Source organism: Cricetulus griseus, chromosome 2 (genome assembly GCF_003668045.3).
Source record: "Cricetulus griseus strain 17A/GY chromosome 2, alternate assembly CriGri-PICRH-1.0, whole genome shotgun sequence".
In the NCBI taxonomy this organism is placed as follows: domain Eukaryota; kingdom Metazoa; phylum Chordata; class Mammalia; order Rodentia; family Cricetidae; genus Cricetulus; species Cricetulus griseus.
This window is the reverse complement of record NC_048595.1, coordinates 373,178,801-373,197,697: the sequence shown is the minus strand read 5'-3', so window position 1 is coordinate 373,197,697 and position 18,897 is coordinate 373,178,801. Positions and strand designations below refer to the sequence as shown.

At 51.5% G+C, this 18,897-nt stretch overlaps 2 protein-coding genes across 12 annotated transcripts; both read left to right on the top strand.

Annotated features, from left to right (window-relative positions):
• Positions 1-3: 3 nt before the first annotated feature.
• On the top strand, positions 4-13,919 carry Eef1d (eukaryotic translation elongation factor 1 delta). 10 transcript variants are annotated; one of them, XM_027403854.2, is made up of 10 exons: positions 4-308; positions 5,252-6,348; positions 8,089-8,209; positions 8,582-8,653; positions 11,916-11,972; positions 12,305-12,404; positions 12,482-12,582; positions 12,723-12,944; positions 13,451-13,645; positions 13,816-13,919. In XM_027403854.2, exons 1-10 carry the CDS (start codon positions 27-29, stop codon positions 13,852-13,854), a joined length of 2,286 nt encoding a protein of 761 aa, XP_027259655.1. In that variant the 5' UTR covers positions 4-26; the 3' UTR covers positions 13,855-13,919. The 10 variants fall into 10 exon arrangements, with proteins under 10 accessions (XP_027259655.1, XP_027259654.1, XP_027259658.1 ...); XM_027403853.2 differs by having other exon boundaries at positions 8,086-8,209; XM_027403856.2 differs by lacking the exon at positions 11,916-11,972 and having other exon boundaries at positions 9-308.
• A 1,337-nt stretch (positions 13,920-15,256) lies between these two features.
• Naprt (nicotinate phosphoribosyltransferase) lies at positions 15,257-18,769 on the top strand. Of its 2 annotated transcripts, XM_027403874.2 has the most exons (13): positions 15,257-15,566; positions 15,713-15,840; positions 15,926-16,008; positions 16,103-16,233; positions 16,319-16,434; positions 16,996-17,192; positions 17,275-17,415; positions 17,673-17,757; positions 17,852-17,932; positions 18,029-18,131; positions 18,213-18,367; positions 18,454-18,561; positions 18,654-18,769. In XM_027403874.2, exons 1-13 carry the CDS (start codon positions 15,347-15,349, stop codon positions 18,714-18,716), a joined length of 1,611 nt encoding a protein of 536 aa, XP_027259675.1. In that variant the 5' UTR covers positions 15,257-15,346; the 3' UTR covers positions 18,717-18,769. The 2 variants fall into 2 exon arrangements, with proteins under 2 accessions (XP_027259675.1, XP_027259676.1); XM_027403875.2 differs by lacking the exon at positions 15,713-15,840 and having other exon boundaries at positions 15,260-15,566.
• The last annotated feature ends 128 nt before the right edge of the window (positions 18,770-18,897 follow it).

The window sequence follows — 18,897 nt, the reverse complement described above, 5'->3', positions numbered from 1 at the left end:
TCCATTCTTCATGCTGTGGAAGGGTGATGTTTTTTGGGACGTCGGGTTCTCGGCTGTATGTGACAACTCCTCGGATAAAGCGTGGTGCCCGAGGTAGCTGTCCGCTGGACTCTGCCTTAGTGGTTCCTGCATGCATCGTGGTGCATGCTCCGCGGGCGAGGCAGCGCGTGCTCAGAGTTGTGTCCCCCGCCGGGCCTCTCGTGGTCTGTGCCGCTGCGATTTCCGGGAGCTGCGCGGTCGCCCTCCCTTTCCTTTGCAGTCTTGAGCTCGCAGTTCCAGATTTTGGTTGCTGCGTCCTTGGCTTGCGTGTGAGTACCACGGGCCCCGCCTTAAGGATCGCACGTGCGGCAGAGGCTGGAGTGTTACGACCCCGCGCAGTTAGGGTTGGCGCCAGTGAGGGCTACGGGTGGCGTTTGGTCCTGTGTGGGCTCCGGGCCGGTGGCCACATGGTTGCCAGCTTCCTGAGCGCTGTTTCAAGCTGGCCGCACGGCGGCCTGCCCGGGCCATGACTGACACCCTCCCGGGCCGGCGTTCCTCTGCCCCAGCTGTTGCCAAGGTTCTAAGTCCTTGCGGTTACGTACCGATGGACTACCAAACTCTAGGCATAGAGGGAACTTGCTTCGGGTACAGCCTCATGGAAATTACAAGGCCAACGAACACAGAGCAGAGAAAAGGCATGTGATGCCGACTGGTTCAAACGTAATAGGGCTGATTTGAGAAAGATGGTTCTGGGCAATTTTCTTGGGAAAGGCTCTTTGAAGGGTACGGTCGTTCTTTTTCTAATATATGAGCGCTCTCCCTTTCTGTCCCATGGTTTTCTTGAATAAAAAGGCTACCTCGGAACAAAAGAACTTGTTGAAGCTTATCTTGGGGTGTTACCCCTAGGGGTGCTTCTAAATTGGCCCTATCACTCAGGGATAACTATTTTTTCTTTAAAGATTTATTATGTGTACAGTGTTCGGTACCAAATCTCATTTACAGATGGTTGTGAGCCACCATGTGGTTGCTGGGAATTGAAGTCAGGACCTTTAGAAGAGCAAGCAGTGCTCTTAACCACTGAGCCATCTCTCCAGCCCCGGGATAACTAGCTCTTAATTCAGGCTTATCCTCTGGGATGTGAAAGGACCACCAGGTGCCCCCTGAGCCAATACCAGGGGCCGCAGAGTCAAGAGGAAGATTTCCTCAAAGAACTAGGAGCCCCTTCCCAGTCTCTGTAGTGGCTAATTCAGCATGAACCTCCACTAGGAGAGTTGGCAGAGGGAGCTACTTGCACTCTCTTAACCTGGGATGTGCTCTGCCTGACTTTCTGTCCTCTGGAAGAAGCTGGTACGGGGTAGTTCTCCAAGGTCAGCTTGGGTAGCTGATGCTCCAGGGGCTCCAGGGTTTACTACAAATGAGGCAAACAAAGGTGCTGGAGAGGATTTGGTGGTCAGAAAGTGGCTCTTGGGGGCTGAAGGCAGGAGATGATGGCATTGAGCATTTCTTCTGTGCTTGTTGAAGGTTGGAGTCAGTGAGGCGTGTGTGTGTGGAATACAGGTACTGGGACTTGAGCCTTCGTCTCTAGCTATACACATCACTTAACTCAGTGGATTTGGGTGATTATACCAATCAGCCTTAATTTTCCTTTCTGGGTTTAAGATGTCACACAACCATCCCCACACAGTGTTACCAAGGATAAAGGAAGAGCTAAGAAACCAAGAGCTGTCTAGAAAACCCCAAGACCTCTGTGTCAGGTCAGGGTACCACTGTGGAACAGAAATAGAACAATGGCATTTGGAATAAGGAGATTGGAGCTGCCTGGATGTAGGCTGGGCACTAGCCTCTGGGTCTCAAGGTTGGGCAAACAGCACAGGCCTGTGTTTGTGGGTAAGACTGGGATATCCCAGAGGCAGAGAAGCAGGATAGGAACTTGGAGATACAGAGTTTAACCCATGAAAACAGACCATATGCATCACCACTCCTGTGCCTGGATAAACTGCAGTGTGACTACTCCACTGTGTGTCTGTTGTGAGTACAAAGCTAGCCTTTGCTCCTGGGTTCTCCATATTCCAAATGGTACCAGCTGCCCCTTTGGACACCAGACACAAAGTCTCCATAGGCAGCACTGGTTCACAGATTCAGGCTAGGGGAGCCCAGAGGGTGTTGCTGTTGGGGTGAAGGGGTGTGAGTTGGACTTCCTGGCAGACCCCATTCCCTACCCATGAGACAGTTTTAAGCTACTTCTTTCTCAATCCTTTGTGTTTTAGCCTGCTTCTCTGGCATGTTTCTGCCATTGCCCAGATAAAACCTCAGGAGAAAGAAAGGCCAGCCCTGTTGTAGGGATGTGGGTATTGACAAACTTGTCGTTGTGGGGGGTTGAGAAATTCACTACTTATTTCCGGGCTGTTTTTCCTGGATGGCTGCAGGTTTGCATATGCGTGTCCTCTAGGGAAGCAATGGAGTTCAGGTATGCCTAGTCTGAGTGCAAACTGACTAAAGTCCTCAGCCTATTGTGCATCTGTGGGAAAAGCAGGTTGGGGGAGAGAGAAAGTCCCTTGGGAGCCTTTTCTAATTGGTGATAATGTCTTGGATTGGCATTCCTGCCTTTTTGATCTCTAACCCTGAAACCCAGAAGAGACACCGTTTCTGTAAGAAGCCCAGTAACAGTGTGGACCCGGGGCCTTGGTAGCAGCAGAACCCACAGCTTGGAACTGTCTGGACCTGGACCATTTGGTCCCTGGGAGATAGGGCAGTTGGGGAGTGTCCTTATCTTCCAAAGCCTTGCCAGTGACACTGGGGAGACTGGCTTCCACAGCTAAGGGAACATCCATAGGTGCTAGCTCACCTTGATGCAGATTGTTGTAGGCTCAGAGAACAACAAGGGTGGGAGCAGGCACTTTCCAAAAGTGGTAGTTTCTGCTTGTCTCCTAGATAATAGGAGCCCTAGGAGCCACATATCAGGAACTAACAGAAGAGTGCTTGCTGCCTCTCAAGTATGACGACCTGGGATTAGGTGTATCTCATTTTATCCTATTGCCATGCCACCTTGACAAGCAGCTTCTGAAAGGCCACCCAGGCTGTCTGAGCAGCTGTCTGGCATGGGTGGCCTTTCCCACTGCTCTAACCTTGCTGCTTTTCCTTCATGCTGTCCTAGGAGGCCAAAGCAAAAGTAAGTACACCTGCAAAGTGCCCTGTGTCTCCCTTCACCTGTGCCAGGGAGTCCCCAGCTATCCATCCCTTGCCTGAGGGAAGCATACCTATACAGACTTGAGCTTGCTGGGACAGGGCAGTGGTGTGGTTAGCTGTTGGCAAGTAGATACCCATGTGGCCCTCACACCAAACAGTTCAACACATAGTCCTCTGCCATATGGAGAAGTGATGGCCAATCATGAAGATGTGGCCTAAGGAAATATCTAGTCTCAGTTGGCCCTGTCCCTTCTTGAGGGAGCACTGGAAGTAGCTACATCTGTTTTCAGCCTAGTCTGTTTGGTGGGGGTGGGGGAGGCAGCTTAGTGGGCATTGTTGAAAGGAACGGGGAGGGCAGTCAACCTAGACCTGTAGGGCTCCACCGAAAGCCAGGAGGTTGGAGTTCAGGTCCTGCTGTGATGGCATGTACTGCCCCCTTGGTGACAGTAGGTGATGTCACAATGCTCTGCTTCCTGGGATCATCCTCAGTCCCTACCCCTGCCCCTGCTACTTGGCCTTGGTAAGTGAGGGGGTGGCTTGGAGACCTCTCTACTTCGGGCCTCTGTGGCTCCTGGTCCTGGCTCCTCACAGTGGAGAAAGCTTGGGTGGATTGCACTCAAGAAGTTTAGCTCTCACTTAGAGGTAGGCTTCAGGATATAACAGAGTTTTCCAAGGTCTTGAGCATAGGTGAGATTTGGATAGCTTAACACTCTTCCAGTCAAGCATTTTGTTGGGTGTATTAGGAAAAGATCCTAGGCAGTGATATGAAGGTTTGTTGTCCAGACAGAGGGTTCCCTTCCACTTCCTGAGAGCCAAACAGATGGCCTGGGTGTTACTGCAGATCCATAGGAGCAGCATGATAGCAACCTCTGTATCTTAGTCAAGTTTTGTTCGTTGAGTCCAGACAACAAAAATTTTGATGGGAGTACCCTTCTGGGGCAAGGCAGCACTAAGAGTATTTACTGGTGGCCTTCTGGGCTAGCTGGTAGATCCTAGAGCCTGTGTTTTCCATGGTGCCACATCAGCTTCAGGAGTACTGGAGGCAAGCCCTCCCTTGTGGCTTTTGCTGTGCACTTCAGAGCCACGCCCTGCTGAGGGAGCAGATACTTAAAATACAGAGCTTGAGGTAACACCATGTCTAGTAAGGAAGCTGAGGCCTCTGAGGCACTGTACACTTGACTACAGTTTCGAGTGGGATATGGTATCCTGAGACTCTTGAGGTCCCCATGATGACTCTTTGGTTCAAGTGGATTCAGAGTTGTAGGTTGGTGGCCTCCTGCAGGGGGTGGGGGGTAACAGCTGGCAGTGGTACTCAGTCCCTGACCCATCCCCATGAGGTCAGTCAGGGTCACAGAGTCACTATCCCTTCCCTAAGATTAGCAAGGCACACAGGTCTGGGCAAGGTTGTGGTGTGGCCAAGGTAGTTGCAGGTGACTTTCAGTGATGGGCTGTTTGATGGTGCTCCATCCACCTTGGCAGTCACAAGTCCCTGTCAGTGAACTGGAAACATCAGCTGCCTCAAGGAGATGTCAGGCTCAGCATATGCAAAGCACAGCCAGTCTAAGTTTGATTTCAGTAAGCCAAGTGTAATTTACTATGCTATAAGTAAGCATAGAATATCTCATGGGATGTGTTTACACGTTAAAAAAAAAAAAAAAAACAAAAACACCCCTACTGATTGTTTATATTAAAGCCCATTGTCAATGAATACAGCTGTTCGTTTTATTTGGCACCCTATCCAGGCCCCTTGAGAAAAGGTATCTTCTGAGTTTGGAGGTATTGTTTAGATCCCTTTGTGAAGCTATGGGCTTATTGGGTTAGCAAAGGCAACATATGCAGTGATAAGATATGGGTGAGTGTATGTATATATGTATGCTATTTTTGATTTACAAAAATTCCTGATATGGATTTGACTTTTGTGCCCTTGCATGTCATCTGGTGACGCCCCTGTGGGTGGCTTGCCCTTCCTTTCCCCAGGCCTCCCTGCCCACCCTTGCCAGCCAGACTGAGGAGGGCGAGGGAGGCAGGTGCCTCTGCTGTGTTGCAACTGCCTTCTTGTGCTTGCTTTTTAATGCTGCGCCCGAAGATGAGGAGTGGGAAGGCCTCTTGTGCGCTGGAGACCGTCTGGGAGGACAAGCACAAGTATGAGGAAGCCGAGCGGCGCTTCCATGAGCATGAGGCCACGCAAGCCGCCGCCTCTGTCCAGCATCTCCTGGCCAAGGTGCCAGCTGTGAACGGGCCCAGGCAGGAGGACACAGAGGACACCAACGAGGCAGAGGCTCCCCACACCAGCAGCAGGAGTGATCCTAGGAAGAGCCACGAGTGCAAGAAGCCCCTGCAGAAAAAGAGGAAGCGCTCCCCCAAGAGCTGGCTTGGCCAGGCAGACCTGGCCCTCGTGGGCCTCTCGGCTGACCATGTATGGCTGGACAAGCCCCTCTTCGACCAGGCAGAAAGCTCCTACCGCCAGAGGCTGGCAGATGTGGCCGCCCAGGCAGCCCAGCCGCCTGTTCTGGCCCCTCGGGGCCCTTGTACACATGGAAGCCATGTGGCCTGCCACCATGTGACCTGGGGGATCTGGGTCAACAAGTCTTGCTTTGATCAGGCTGAGCGGGCTTTTGTGGAGTGGTCTCAGACCTTGCTGCTGGCAGTAGAGGGGAGCCACAGGCAGGGGACTCCTGACACAGGCCAGCAGGCTGTCTCTCCTGACCTGGTCTTGGCCTGCCAGCCTTGCCCACCAACTAATGGTCAGCCTCCTCTGGGCAGCCTGCAGGCACTGGTTCGGGAGGTGTGGCTGGAGAAGCCCCGGTATGATGCAGCTGAAAGGGGCTTCTATGAGGCCCTATTTGATGGCCACCCCCCAGGGAAAGTACGACTGCAAGAACGAGCCAGTCAGGCAGAGGGTGCCCGGAGGGGCCGTAGAGACCGTCGGAGTCGCAATGCTGTAGGAAACAAGCGAGCTGGGTCAAAACGGGCCGATGGGGAGGCACCCTCTGCTCTGCCCTACTGGTACTTCCTACACAAGGATGCAGAGGCCCCCTGGCTCAGCAAGCCTACCTACGACAGCGCTGAGTGCCGCCACCATGCTGCTGAGGCCCTCCGCATAGCCTGGCGCCTAGAAGCTGCCTCACTGGCTCACCGACCCATGCCCCGTTCTGGCCCATCCATGTCCAGCCTAAGACCCAAGTAGGAGAAATATGGCTGCAAGTGTCGGGACTGACCTGGGCTACAAGCATGATAGGGATAGGAACAGCTGTCTCTAGGCTGTGGACCTGACCAGCTTGAATGTAGGGGTGGGGTGGACAGACCCATAGTGCTCTGTTCTTTAGTTTTAGATTCCTGAGTTGCTGGTGTTGGTAGGGGGAAGGTTGTTGGCAGGGTGAGTGGAAAGCCTGTACCTGTGGGTGTTGGGCGCCCACAGCCCAGGATATAGTATGTGCTCATTGAGGTAAGGTGGGTGTTAAATACAAGAGCATAAATACAAGATCCAGCAGCCTCTAAAGGGTGCTTGTCTTCGACCTCCCTGTGAGGAAAGAAACCTGCCTTTAGCCCAGGCTCCCAAAGGATCTTGCTCCAACACAGTGGAGTCCTGACAGTGATCTCGGAAAGCCAGGGAAGGACTTGTGTGTGGGGGTAATATGTGACCATGGGAGGCAGCCCCTAGGCATATTCTAGGTATGATAGACATGGAAGGGACAGAATTAACATCAGTCTTGGATGGTAAGGGGGAAATGGGAATGGAACCCAGTGGTCTGTATGTGACCTGCCTGTACTGTGTTCACAGTGGCCTGGTTCCTCACCAAGGCATCCTGGAAAAGGGGCGCGGTGTCAGGACTTTTTTTTTTTTTTTTTTTTTTTTTTCCCCTCTCTCGAGACAGAGTTTCTCTGTGTAGCTTTGGAGGCTGTCCTGGCACTTGCTCTGTAGACCAGGCTGGCCTCGAACTCACAGAGATCCACCTGCCTCTGCCTCCTGAGTGCTGGAATTAAAGGCGTGCACCACCAACGCCCCGCCCAGGGCTCTATTCTTATTTAGAAGACACTTGGGTTCTGGTGATGGTCTGGGGCCTTCCACACAGAAAATTGGCAGAGTGAGATTGGTTGGTCTTTCACACTTCCCAAAAAGGGCAGGATGGTGATTGGTAGGTTCTGTGGTCTCTGTATAGCCCCTAGCTCCCATACTGTGGCAGGTGTAGGAACTATGTGCTGGAACATGACTTGCAGAAGCGTGGCAAGCTGGACCCTGGTCTAGTATAGCAGTTCTCAGAATCCAGTCTTAGTAGCCACAGAGCTTTCATTGCACCCTTGACTTTTTTTTTTTTTTTTAAATCATCGTAGTCAAAACAAATAAGTACTAAAAGTACTTACATATTGAAAGAGAACGACAAACTTGTTGCATGCTAGGATGACACATTTTTGTGAGAAATAACTTTAGGGGACAAAGTGGATTTGTCTCATTGTTAAGGCATGTTTGGCTGAAGGGTGGGTAGGGGCCTGACTGCTGGTGATACAATTGCTTTTGTGCTCTAGCTGCTGGTGTGGGTTATGGTTGGGTTGTATGGTTAGAAAAGTTGGGGCCTGGGTGCCTAGTGGTCTGGAAGACTGGCTAGGGATACCCCTCTCATCCAGGCCCTGGTAGGTGAACCCATTAGGGGATGGGAGGACTGTTTACTCTGACTTTTGTATGTGGAAGGGACTTGGTGTTGAACACCATGGTCTTAGGCAGCAGAGGCACAGTTCATGGGCCAAGCAGGACTGAACTGGCTCAGCATGTCATAGCCTTCGAGGAATCCTGTTCCTTACCTATGGCCTGGTCTGGGGTACTCAGGCAGGGTAGGCTTAGAACCTGTGGGGAAGGTGAAGGCAGAGGTTTTCTAGCACAAGTTTTTCTAGCCACATTGACCTAGCCACTTTTACCTATCTCAGCAGAAAAATGGCTACAAACTTTCTAGTGCATGAGAAGATCTGGTTTGACAAGTTCAAATATGATGACGCAGAAAGGAAATTCTACGAGCAGATGAATGGGCCTGTGACTGCTGGCTCCCGCCAGGTGAGGACCATGCTCAAGGCTGGTGGAGCCAACTAGGTAGGCCCTGCCCTTGGCTCCTGATCCTAATACTCTTGCTGCTTCCCAGGATGCTGGGGCCAGCAAGCTGACAGGTATCTAGGGGTGGTGTGTGGCCAGGGCTCAGCATGTATGGCTACCTGCAACTTTGTGGTCCTGGCCTAAGTCACCTGCTTCTTGCTGTCCTGGGAGCTTTCATTCTGTGTAATGCATTCGTCTCTCTGGAATGCATTCTTGCTTTTTGAGTGAGGGTTCTTAGGGATTTTGTGTGTGTGAGAGAGAGAGAAAGAGAGAAAGATGTTTAAAAAATTTTTAAGCCCAAACAAAAAAGACTGGTTCTTTCTGCACTGTCTGCAGGAGAATGGTGCCAGCGTGATCCTCCGTGACATTGCAAGAGCCAGAGAGAACATCCAGAAATCCCTGGCCGGAGTGAGTACCCACGGCCCATGTATCCATGGGCTCGTGCTTGGCCAAACAGCATGTCTGATTTTTATTTTATTTTTTTTTTATTTCTTTTAAACCTTTCAGTACTGCTGACTATTTTGGCCTTTGGAGCAAGTTAGGGCACAGGATGTGGTACTGTGCTCTTGTATAGCATGAGTGCGGAGGCCTCCATGTCTCTCTCTCATGCGTACTGGAGGTCACTCTATCTATTCTTGCAGTGCCTGCCATGGGATGCCTCGGCTAAGCGGTGCGTTTTGCATGGTGTATGCTGTAAGCACATGCCTTGGAAACCTGTTCCTTCCTGCTTGCTCCCTTGCTGAAGAAGCACAAATCCCATATTCCCTAGACTACTCTATCCTCCTGATTAGGTGGGACTCTTCATGGAAAGGAGATAATTACTTAGTAAGGTATTCTAGTCAGTATCATTTTGGACTAAGGGCCCAGGGAAGGATGCTGCAAAAGCTTTCCAGGTCTCAGGCCAAGGCTGGATATGCCCCATCTAGTTCTAGCATTCTGGACTAGCTAAGGAGGGTATGACCTTAAGATGGCAGGCAAACTTGCTCTATGTTCCTTATTCCAGAGAAGTCAAGGACCTCAATTTGTCTCTCTGGACTGGGCTTATGCCCTGGAACAGGTTTTAATGGGTTACCACAACCTTACTGCTTAAAACAATGTGAATTTATCAGATGTTCTGGAGGTCAAAGGTTGAAATAGGGCCAAAGGCAAATAGAGTTGGGTTTCTCCTGAGGCTCTGAGCATCCATTTCCTACGTGTCTCCTTTTCTTGGGGCAATGCATGTCCTTTGGCATCCTGTCAGCCTCCTGCATCCCATCATCACAAGGATTCCTGTGAATGCACAAAACCTGCCCAGATAGTTCAGGCTCTTATAAAGCAGCAGATTTATAGCCAACAGGCATTCCCATTCAAACGGGAATGTAGAAAGGACCACTGGTCCCAAACAATTTGCCAGGCTTCCTGAATCTTCATGGCTCATGTGGCCCCTGGGAGACAGTTTTCACCAAACAGTACCTATTTTGTTTGGTTGGTTTTTTATGTTGCATTGGTGTGAAGATGTCCGATCTCCTGGAACTGGAGTTACAGACAGTTGTGAGCTACCATATGGGTGCTGGGAATTGAACCCAGGTCCTCCGAAAGAATAGTGCTCTCAACTGCTGAGTCACCTCTCCAGTCCCAAACAACTTCTTTTTAAGATTTGTTTATTATGTATACAGTGTTCTGGCTATGTGCCACCATGTGGTTGCTGGGAATTGAACTCAGGACCTCTGGAAGAGCAGCCAGGGCTCTTAACCACTGAGCCCCCTAAACAGCATTCTCTTTTTTTGTTTTTTCAAGACAGGGTTTCTCTGTACTGAATAGCATTTAAAAAGTGTTTTTGTTTTTAATATGTCATCCTGATTCCCCTTTTGGTCTAAATTAGTGGTGTTTTTGCTAGTAAATTTTCAAGAACTTTGCAGATATATTTTGTCACAGAAATCTGCCCTGTAGCAGGTGTTCCTCTGGGTATTTTTGATCCTATCACATTTTTTAGCATCTGTCTATAGCTGTGGGAATTCACAAGTCAAATACATGATCTCAAGTCCTTGTACCTTCTACTGCTCCCAAGGTAGCCACTGGTGCCCTTGACATTTTGCTCTCCTGACAGTGAATGTCCGTTTTCTTTACACTCTAGAGAGTGTAAAGAAAATTTCCCCAGCCATCTGGCCCTAGCTTTTTTATCTGCTCTACAGTTTTTCCCTCAGTTTCTTTTCTCCCACAAGTAGCAAAAAGGAAGCAGGCTTTGCCTGCCACACTTGGCTTAGAAATCCCAGCTGCAATGGAATTTGCTACCTAGCTGTGCAATCCCAGCACTTGGGAAAGCTGAGCAAGAGGATTGCCACAAGTTTGAGATCTGCCCCATAGAACACGATCTTTGGGAAACAAACAAAAACCTCTCAGCCAAAGATCAAGTTTTTTCTCACTTAGAAGTCCTAGAAACAGTGAGATTAAAGTCCCTACTGTGCCTCTTGCCTTTTGAGGCCTGTGCCCACTGCCATCTCCACATTTTTAGGGAATTGTTCCAGCAGCACCCCCAAGATCTGTGTGATTCCTAGTTGCTCTGTCGGATTACCACAGCTAGTAACTTAAAGTGACACAGATCTTCCACCTTACAGTTCTGAAGGTCAGATCTTTAGAGGCATCTTGTGGAACAGGACTGAGGTGTCCATGAGGTTCTCCAGAAGTCTGAAGAAAATCCACTCCATCTTTTCGACCTATCTGATCATCCCTGCCTCTATTTCTCTTGTCCCTGCTGCCACCCTTTAATACAGCTCCTTATATCTGTATTTTCTGGTGGTCTTAGGTGACCTCTGTGAAAGGGTCGCAAACCATAGGTTGAAAATCACTGTTCTAAGTCCTTAGTTCCACCTATTAAATCTGCTTTGCTGTGTGAAACTAACATTACAAGCTCTGGAGGTTCAATACAGCCATTTCTAGGGCACTATTCTACCAGATTGTCAAGAGTGTACAGCCTTTTCAAAAGGCTGCATACACCTGACCCCCTCATGGTCCCGCCTGACTTCTGTCACCCTCAAATCTAAACTCATGATCCCATGTACGCCCAGTGACGCTCAGGCCAGAGAGATGTGGGGCAAGGGGAACAGATTTGTGTACTTGGCTAGGCACATCATTGATCTTCAGCTCCCAGAAAGCTGGGTCGTTCTCAGCAGGCATTTATCATCTTGGCTCTGCTGGGCTGTCCCTTGTCAGGTCCTTTCCCTTGTACCAGGCCTGCAGTGTAGAGTGGAAAAGCCCTTAGGTGTTTTGGAAACAGCCTTGGCATTCCTGTCTGGCCTTGCTTGCAGGTAGACTGAAGGTACCTCCCTTCAAAAAAAAAAAAAAGTTACATTTGTTGTCAGCTCAAATGCTGCTGTACCCTGTGTTTGGCAAAGGCCTGTATCTATCTGTTAGCTCTTGTATGGAGCAGATTCTGCTTAGGATACTAAGAGTACTCACCACCCTCCTTCAGAGGACATCCTAGCAGGGGCTGCTGAGATCAGTTTGGGTTAGGACTTGCATGCAACTATTTTTTCAGAGCCAGTAACTCTCCTACATATGAGTGGAGCTAACATCTGAGAGCATGAAGCTAGACGCCTGGGTTTCCTGCAAGGGGAGCAAGATCACAGGTGCCGGCACCACCTGCATACTCCTTTCTTCTAGCCCTTCAATTGCTTTCCCCTCCTGTTTCTAGCTCAAGGTGATGCTGCCCAACTCCCCTGAGGCCCTGGGCCAGGCTACCCCTGGGACTGTAAGTCCTACTGCTTTCTCTGTTTGGCTCCCTTGTCCTATCCTCTGCTTGACTGAGAATGTCACAGTGGGCTATACAGCCATTTCCCTGAAGACAACAAGTCTTAACTGCTCGCCCTAAGCAGGATGTCTGTCTTGTGGTCCCTCACCTACCTATGCCTTCCTGTGTTGCTTCTCCAGCAGATCCTTGACCAAGTACTATAGGGGACCCATTAAGACTGAGCCTTTGCCAAAACCTTCAGTTCAGTTTGGGTTGTGCTTCTTAGTAGCTATAAGGGGATCCTAGAAATAGGCTGAAGTACTAAGTAAGACCAGTGTTACCCTCCCTTACAGAGCTCAGGCCCTGGGGCCTCCAGTGGACCTGGTGGAGATCATAGTGAGCTCATTGTAAGGATTGCCAGTCTGGAAGTGGAGAACCAGAATCTTCGAGGCGGTGAGTGCTTGGGCTTGTCAGGTGGGACTCCAGCTTTAGTCTCTGCTGTCTGACTGGTGTCCCCCATGTGCCCACAGTGGTACATGATCTGCAGCAGTCCATTTCCAAGTTGGAGGTCAGGCTGAACACTCTGGAGAAGAGTTCACCTACTCACAGAGCCACAGCCCCTCAGACGCAAGTGAGTACCCTTTCCAACTTGGGAAGGCGCCTCGGACTGTGGTGCTGGCTTGGTCTTCCTGAGGGCTGCCTTTCCTCCAGTTAGCTGAAATGTACGGGGGCTAGATGAGTCTCAGCCTTCCTTCCCTTTCTCTGTGGCAGCATGTGTCTCCTATGCGTCAAGTGGAGCCCCCAACCAAGAAGGCGGCCACACCGGCAGAGGATGATGAGGACGATGACATTGACCTGTTCGGCAGTGATGAGGAGGAAGAAGATAAGGAGGCAGCCCGACTACGAGAGGAGAGGCTTCGTCAGTATGCAGAGAAGAAAGCCAAGAAACCCTCACTGGTGGCCAAATCCTCCATCCTCTTGGATGTCAAACCTGTGAGTGGTGGCAGGATGGGCCTCTGGGAGGCCAGGAACAGAACCTTAATTGTTAGAGATGGAGGGTGGGGTGTTGTGTGGCCTGCCCACAAGGCTCAGATTCTGAACCCCATTCACCCTTCTGGGTCTTGGAAGTTTTTGTTTTTTAAAGATTTATTATTATATATACAGCATTCTGTCTGCATGTATGCCTGCAGGCCAGAAGAGGGCACCAGGTCTCATTACAGATGGCTGTGAGCCACCATGTGGTTGCTGGGAATTGAACTCGGGACCTCTGGAAGAGTAGCCAGTGCTCCCAACCACTGAGCCATCTCTCCAGCCCCAAGAAGTTTAATGACCTTAACAGAAATGTGGAGTAGGACACATGTAAATTTGGGACTGTTCTCAAGGGCTCTTTAAAGAAGCAAAATTGTGCCTTGTAGTTGGGGAGGAGGTGTCATGGGTGTTTCCTCTGCTGTTCTAGAAGTTTCTGAGATGGCTCACTCAGCCCCTACATTTTCTCACAGTGGGATGATGAGACAGATATGGCCCAGCTGGAGACTTGTGTACGTTCCATCCAACTGGACGGGCTGGTCTGGGGGGGCTCCAAGCTCGTGCCTGTTGGCTATGGTATCCGGAAGTTGCAGATCCAGTGTGTGGTGGAAGATGACAAAGTAGGCACCGACTTGCTAGAAGAGGAGATCACCAAGTTTGAGGAGCATGTGAGTGGGCATGGGCACTAGTGGTGGGAAGGTCAGGTGGACACGGAGACACCGGTTCCTGCTGCCCCATAGCCATAGGACCAGATCCCTCCCCAACCCCACCATGTATGGAGCATGAGCAGGTGGGCCCTTAGGCAATCTGTATCAACACCCTTTGTCTCCATCCACAGGTGCAGAGTGTTGACATCGCAGCTTTCAACAAGATCTGAAAGTCCAAGAGTGTGGTTCACGTGTGTGAGGACCTGCTGAGATTAAAGACAGACTCTGCACTCTGGCTCTTGTGGTGTTATTGGTGTGCAATACTCTTTGTCAGGCTCAGTCCATACTTGGCCTAGCCCAGCCCACTTCTTGCCCCTTCAAGCTGTTTTGGTCAGAAACAGAATCCATGGGGCCCACATTTGTCTACCATGTGCCTCTTGTCCCTTACGTTGTGACCATGTGGAGTACACCTAGGCCTGATATGCATGCCTCTTCACTCTCCTTACCTCTGGAGGGGCACTGCAGTTAGCTGGAGTGGGGCACATCTCTTATGTTCTATGATGGTTACAATATGGACAGCTGGCTGTACTGTGGAATTTTGCCCGCCCATTCCACAAGTCCTTTGTGGTCAGTGCTTGCGTATTGGATGAAATAGTGTGGACATCTAGGTGAGGGGTACCAAGTATTTTCTGTCCGTGATGTCATCAACCTTAGCCATTAAGAAGCAGTGTAGTCCCTCCCCCTCAAAAGCTCTCCTGTGGGGCCTGAGATGTAGGATCCAATAGACCATCACCTGAGGAAGGGTGGCCTAGCAGTTAAGAGCACTGGCTGCTCTTCAAGAAAGGGGTGTGTGGGGGGGGTCAATTCCCAGTAACTACATGGACACTCACAACCAGCTGTATTGTAACCTCAAATCCAGGGGATCTGATGCCCTCTTCTGGCCTCTGGGCATTAAGTACAGAAACACTGTAGCACACACCCATTTCCCTCCACAAAGAGGTTCACCACAATGCTCAGCATAAAATTGCACTAGGACCCCTTGCGTTGGAGGTGCACGCCTTTAATCCCAGCACCAGGGAGGCAGAGGCAGGCGGATCTCTGAGTTCGAGACCAGCCTGGTCTACAAAAGCTAGTTCCAGGACAGCCTCCAAAGCCACAGACAAACCCTGTCTCGAAAACAACAACAAAAAAAATTGCCCTAGGACATGCACTCACTAGGAACCTGGGTAGTTGGGTTAAGCAAACATCACCATCGCTGGTATTTGGGATCACCCGGCCCAGGCCTTTAGGGGTTCCTAGCTTTACAAGCAGATGCTCACAGTTGCATAGGTAACCCCAGCTGCCCATCCCTGGTCTGGGGCAAGAGGCCAGGGTAAAGTACAACCTGATCTAGAATTCAAACCCTGCTATGTTTGGAGTTGCTGTTTTGCCTTTGCCACTGCTAGTTTAGGTCCACTATCCTGTAAGAACCATGGGGGGGGGGGGCGACGGAGAGGGCAAGTAGCTAGCTGGAGTCAAGGAGGCTGGGCTAGGGTATTCTGGTCGGCTACCTTGTTGGTTTGGATCCCTACAGCTCTAGCTGTGTAGTTGGCTCGCCCCGCCCACTGCTGCTGGGAAAGGCCCCGCCTCTGGGTCAGTTAGTTCCCTGGACCAGTGCCCTGGGGAGCGGAGTAGGACGCCATTAGCCAGGCTTTCCACGCGCGTATACCGTGCAGAATTGCGATGGAGCTGGATGGCGAGGGGCGCGCGGTGGTACGGCCACTGCTCACTGACCTCTACCAGGTCACCATGGCGCTGGGCTATTGGCGTGCAGGCCGGGCATGCGAGGCAGCAGAGTTCGAGCTCTTCTTCCGCCGCTGTCCGTTTGGAGGCTCCTTTGCCCTGGCCGCCGGACTGCGGGATTGTATATGCTTCCTGCGATCCTTCCGTCTGCAGGACGCAGGTAGCTCGGCACCCCACACTGGTAGTCCTCTAGCTGGGAAGGAATCTCTCTCCCATACCTCTAGATGTGCCCATGACCTCTGAGGGGACCTGCCCTTGCCTGGCCAAGTCCTTCCCCCAGACCACATGTATTCTCTATCGCCCCAGACGTGCAGTTCCTGGCTTCAGTGCTACCCCCAGACACTGACCCTGAATTCTTCGAGCACCTTCGGGCCCTTGACTGCTCTGGGGTGACGGTGCGGGCCCTGCCAGAGGGTTCCCTCGCCTTCCCTGGCGTGAGTGTCCTGCAAGCTGGGTGGGTAGAGAAAAGGTGGGGTGGCCCCGGAGGTTTGGCTGTGGAGCTAATCACTCGCCCTGCAGGTGCCATTGCTGCAGGTGTCCGGGCCTCTCCTCCTGGTACAGCTGCTGGAGACTCCTCTGCTGTGTCTGGTCAGTTATGCTAGGTGAGCAGAGTTCCTGAGCTCTGGGGCTAAGTCGGCCCACTGAGGTGACTTTGCAACCCTCACCTGGGCTCTCTTGGCATGTCACTCTCCACAGCCTCGTAGCCACCAATGCTGCTCGGCTTCGCCTGATTGCAGGACCGGATAAGAGACTACTAGAGATGGGCTTGCGGCGAGCTCAGGGTCCAGATGGGGGCTTCACAGCCTCTATTTACAGCTACCTGGGCGGTGAGGCCTGGAAAAGGCATAGGTTGGGTGAGGGAAGGTACCATTTTACCCCGAGTCCCCTAAGCCTGCCTGCCTTTTCACCCAGGGTTCAACAGCAGCAGCAACACACTTTCTGGACAACTGAGAGGCGTGCCAGTGGCAGGGACGCTGGCCCACTCCTTTGTCACTTCCTTTTCCGGTAGTGAAGTGCCCCCTGACCCGGTTAGTACTGTTTTATTTGGTGTCAGGGTCCCATGTAGCCCAGATTGGTCCTGAAATCCTGATCCTCTCACCTCTGTCTCTGTTCACTTCCCTGCTGGGCCTAGTCAGCCCGTACTTTTCACAAGCCAGCTTTTCTCTAGAGGACAAGATCTCAAAACCAATTCTTACCCTGGCAGGGGTGGGTTGGACCCTGCTGTATACTCTGGCAGATACTGTCCTGGACACTTGGTCCAAGGCTGCACTAGGAAGCTGGCATTACATGGCATCACCTTTACCCTCAGGCCATGGTATACTGGCCACTCACAGTACAGTTTAGCACTGTACTCTAGAACCATCTTTTATTTTTTTTTTTTATTTTTTTTTTTTTTTGGTTTTTTGAGACAGGGTTTCTCTGTGGCTCAGGTTTCTTCTTGGAGGCTGTCCTGGAATTAGCTCTTGTAGACCAGGCTGGTCTCGAACTCACAGAGATCCGCCTGCCTCTGCCTCCTGAGTGCTGGGATTAAAGGCATGTGCCACCACAGCCCAGCTTAGAACCATCTTTTAACTAAATTCTTTCTACAGATGTTGGCTCCAGCTTCTAGTGAGGGCCCCAGAGTGGACTTGATGGCCAGTGTAAATTTGTGGCTGAAGCGTGTGTGCATCCACCTGGGGCTGAAGGTGCAAGAGCCACATCCAGGGGAACGGGCAGCATTTGTAGCCTATGCTCTGGCCTTTCCCCGGGCTTTCCAGGGCCTGCTAGATTCCTACAGTGTACGAAGGTGAGCTGTTAGCATTATATCAGGGCAGCCTCAGTAGAGCAACTGAGCTCCTGATCCCCCTTTTTTTAATATATATATGCAGGAGTGGTCTTCCCAACTTTCTGGCAGTAGCCCTGGCATTGGGGGAGCTGGGCTACAGGGCAGTGGGCGTGAGGCTGGACAGCGGTGATCTGCTTCAACAGGCTCAGGAGATCCGAGGGATCTTTCGAACTGTTGGTGCCCAGTGAGTTACCCATGAGGTGTGGTATGCCTGCTAGAAACTCCTTGTGGAAGTCCCAGGGAGATGGGACAAGGAGGGATTGTCTTTCTTATAGGGAGACTATGGGCCTATTTCAGGGGCAACTGAAAAAGCCCTAGAAAGGGCTCCTAAGAAAAGGGTGGGTGTAGGCATGGCTGATGGGGAGGGAGGAAGCAAGGAAAGAGGCCAGGGCGAATCAGGAGCATCTGAGGGAGTGCTGCCTGTGAACCCATTACACGCAGGTTCCAGGTGCCCTGGCTAGAATCTGTTCCCATTGCAGTCAGCAACAACATTGATGAGAAGGAGCTAGCACGACTGGCCCAAAAGGTAGAGTGTAAGAGGGATAGGTGGGTGGTAGTCTAGAGGGCCCTGGTACTCTACAGGTGGCAGCTTGGCTCAGTGTCACCGCCTCTCCACACAGGGCAGTGAGGTGAACATCATTGGCATTGGCACCAGTGTGGTCACCTGTCCCAAACAGCCTTCTATGGGCTGTGTCTACAAGGTAAAGAGAATGTTTGGTCTCAGGTGGGGCAAGTCTGGAAGAGCATGGGTGGCAGGGGGACAGGGACCCATCTATCTGAACACCCTGTCATTGCAGCTGGTGTCCGTGGGAGGCCAACCTCGAATGAAACTGACAGAGGACCCTGAGAAGCAAACCCTGCCAGGCAGCAAGGCTGCCTTCCGGTTTCTAGGCTCTGATGGTGATTTCCCTCTGCCAGAATTTCCCTTGGCAGTTTTCAAGTCTCCAGCCCCTATTTGACATTATTCTTGCCTTTGCTCAGGGTCTTTCCTACTGGACTTACTGCAGTTGGCAGAAGAGCCCCCACCCAAGGCTGGGCAGGAACTCAGGGTTTGGCCCCAAGGAGCTCAGGAGCCCTGCACTGTGAAGCCAGCCCAGGTGGAGCTATTGCTGAGACTCTGCCTGCAACAGGGCCAGGTGACTTCCCTTCTTCTGTACCTTCATTTGAGCTGAGCTCTGATCCCCAGCCAGCATCTCTACCTTCCCTCTCCCCTCCCCTGCAGCTGTGTGAGCCACTTCCATCTCTGGAGGAGTCCAGAACCTTTGCCCAGCAGTCTCTGAGCCGCCTCAACCCTGCTCATAAGCAGCTGCAGAGCCCTACAGTGTATCCGGTAGGCCTACAGGTGGTCTGCCCTGTATGTCCTGTGTGCCCCCTGCCCCCACTCCCCAGCTCCAGGTGCCCATATCCCTCTTCTCTCTACAGGTTGCGCTGTCAGAGAAGCTTCGGGCACTGGTAGACAATCTGAGTGCTGGAGGTCCCTTGTAAAACTCACAGGGGTGGTGAACTGCCAGAAATAACATGACTCACTGTCCCCACAACTTGTCGTGTGTCATTAGTTCACAAATTGCTGCTACTCACTTGACTTCTAGGAGACTTCCAGAGCTGGGCTGGAATTGAGTTCAGGCGGCTCTGAGACTGCTGGACAAAGGTTCTGGACTCCTCCAGA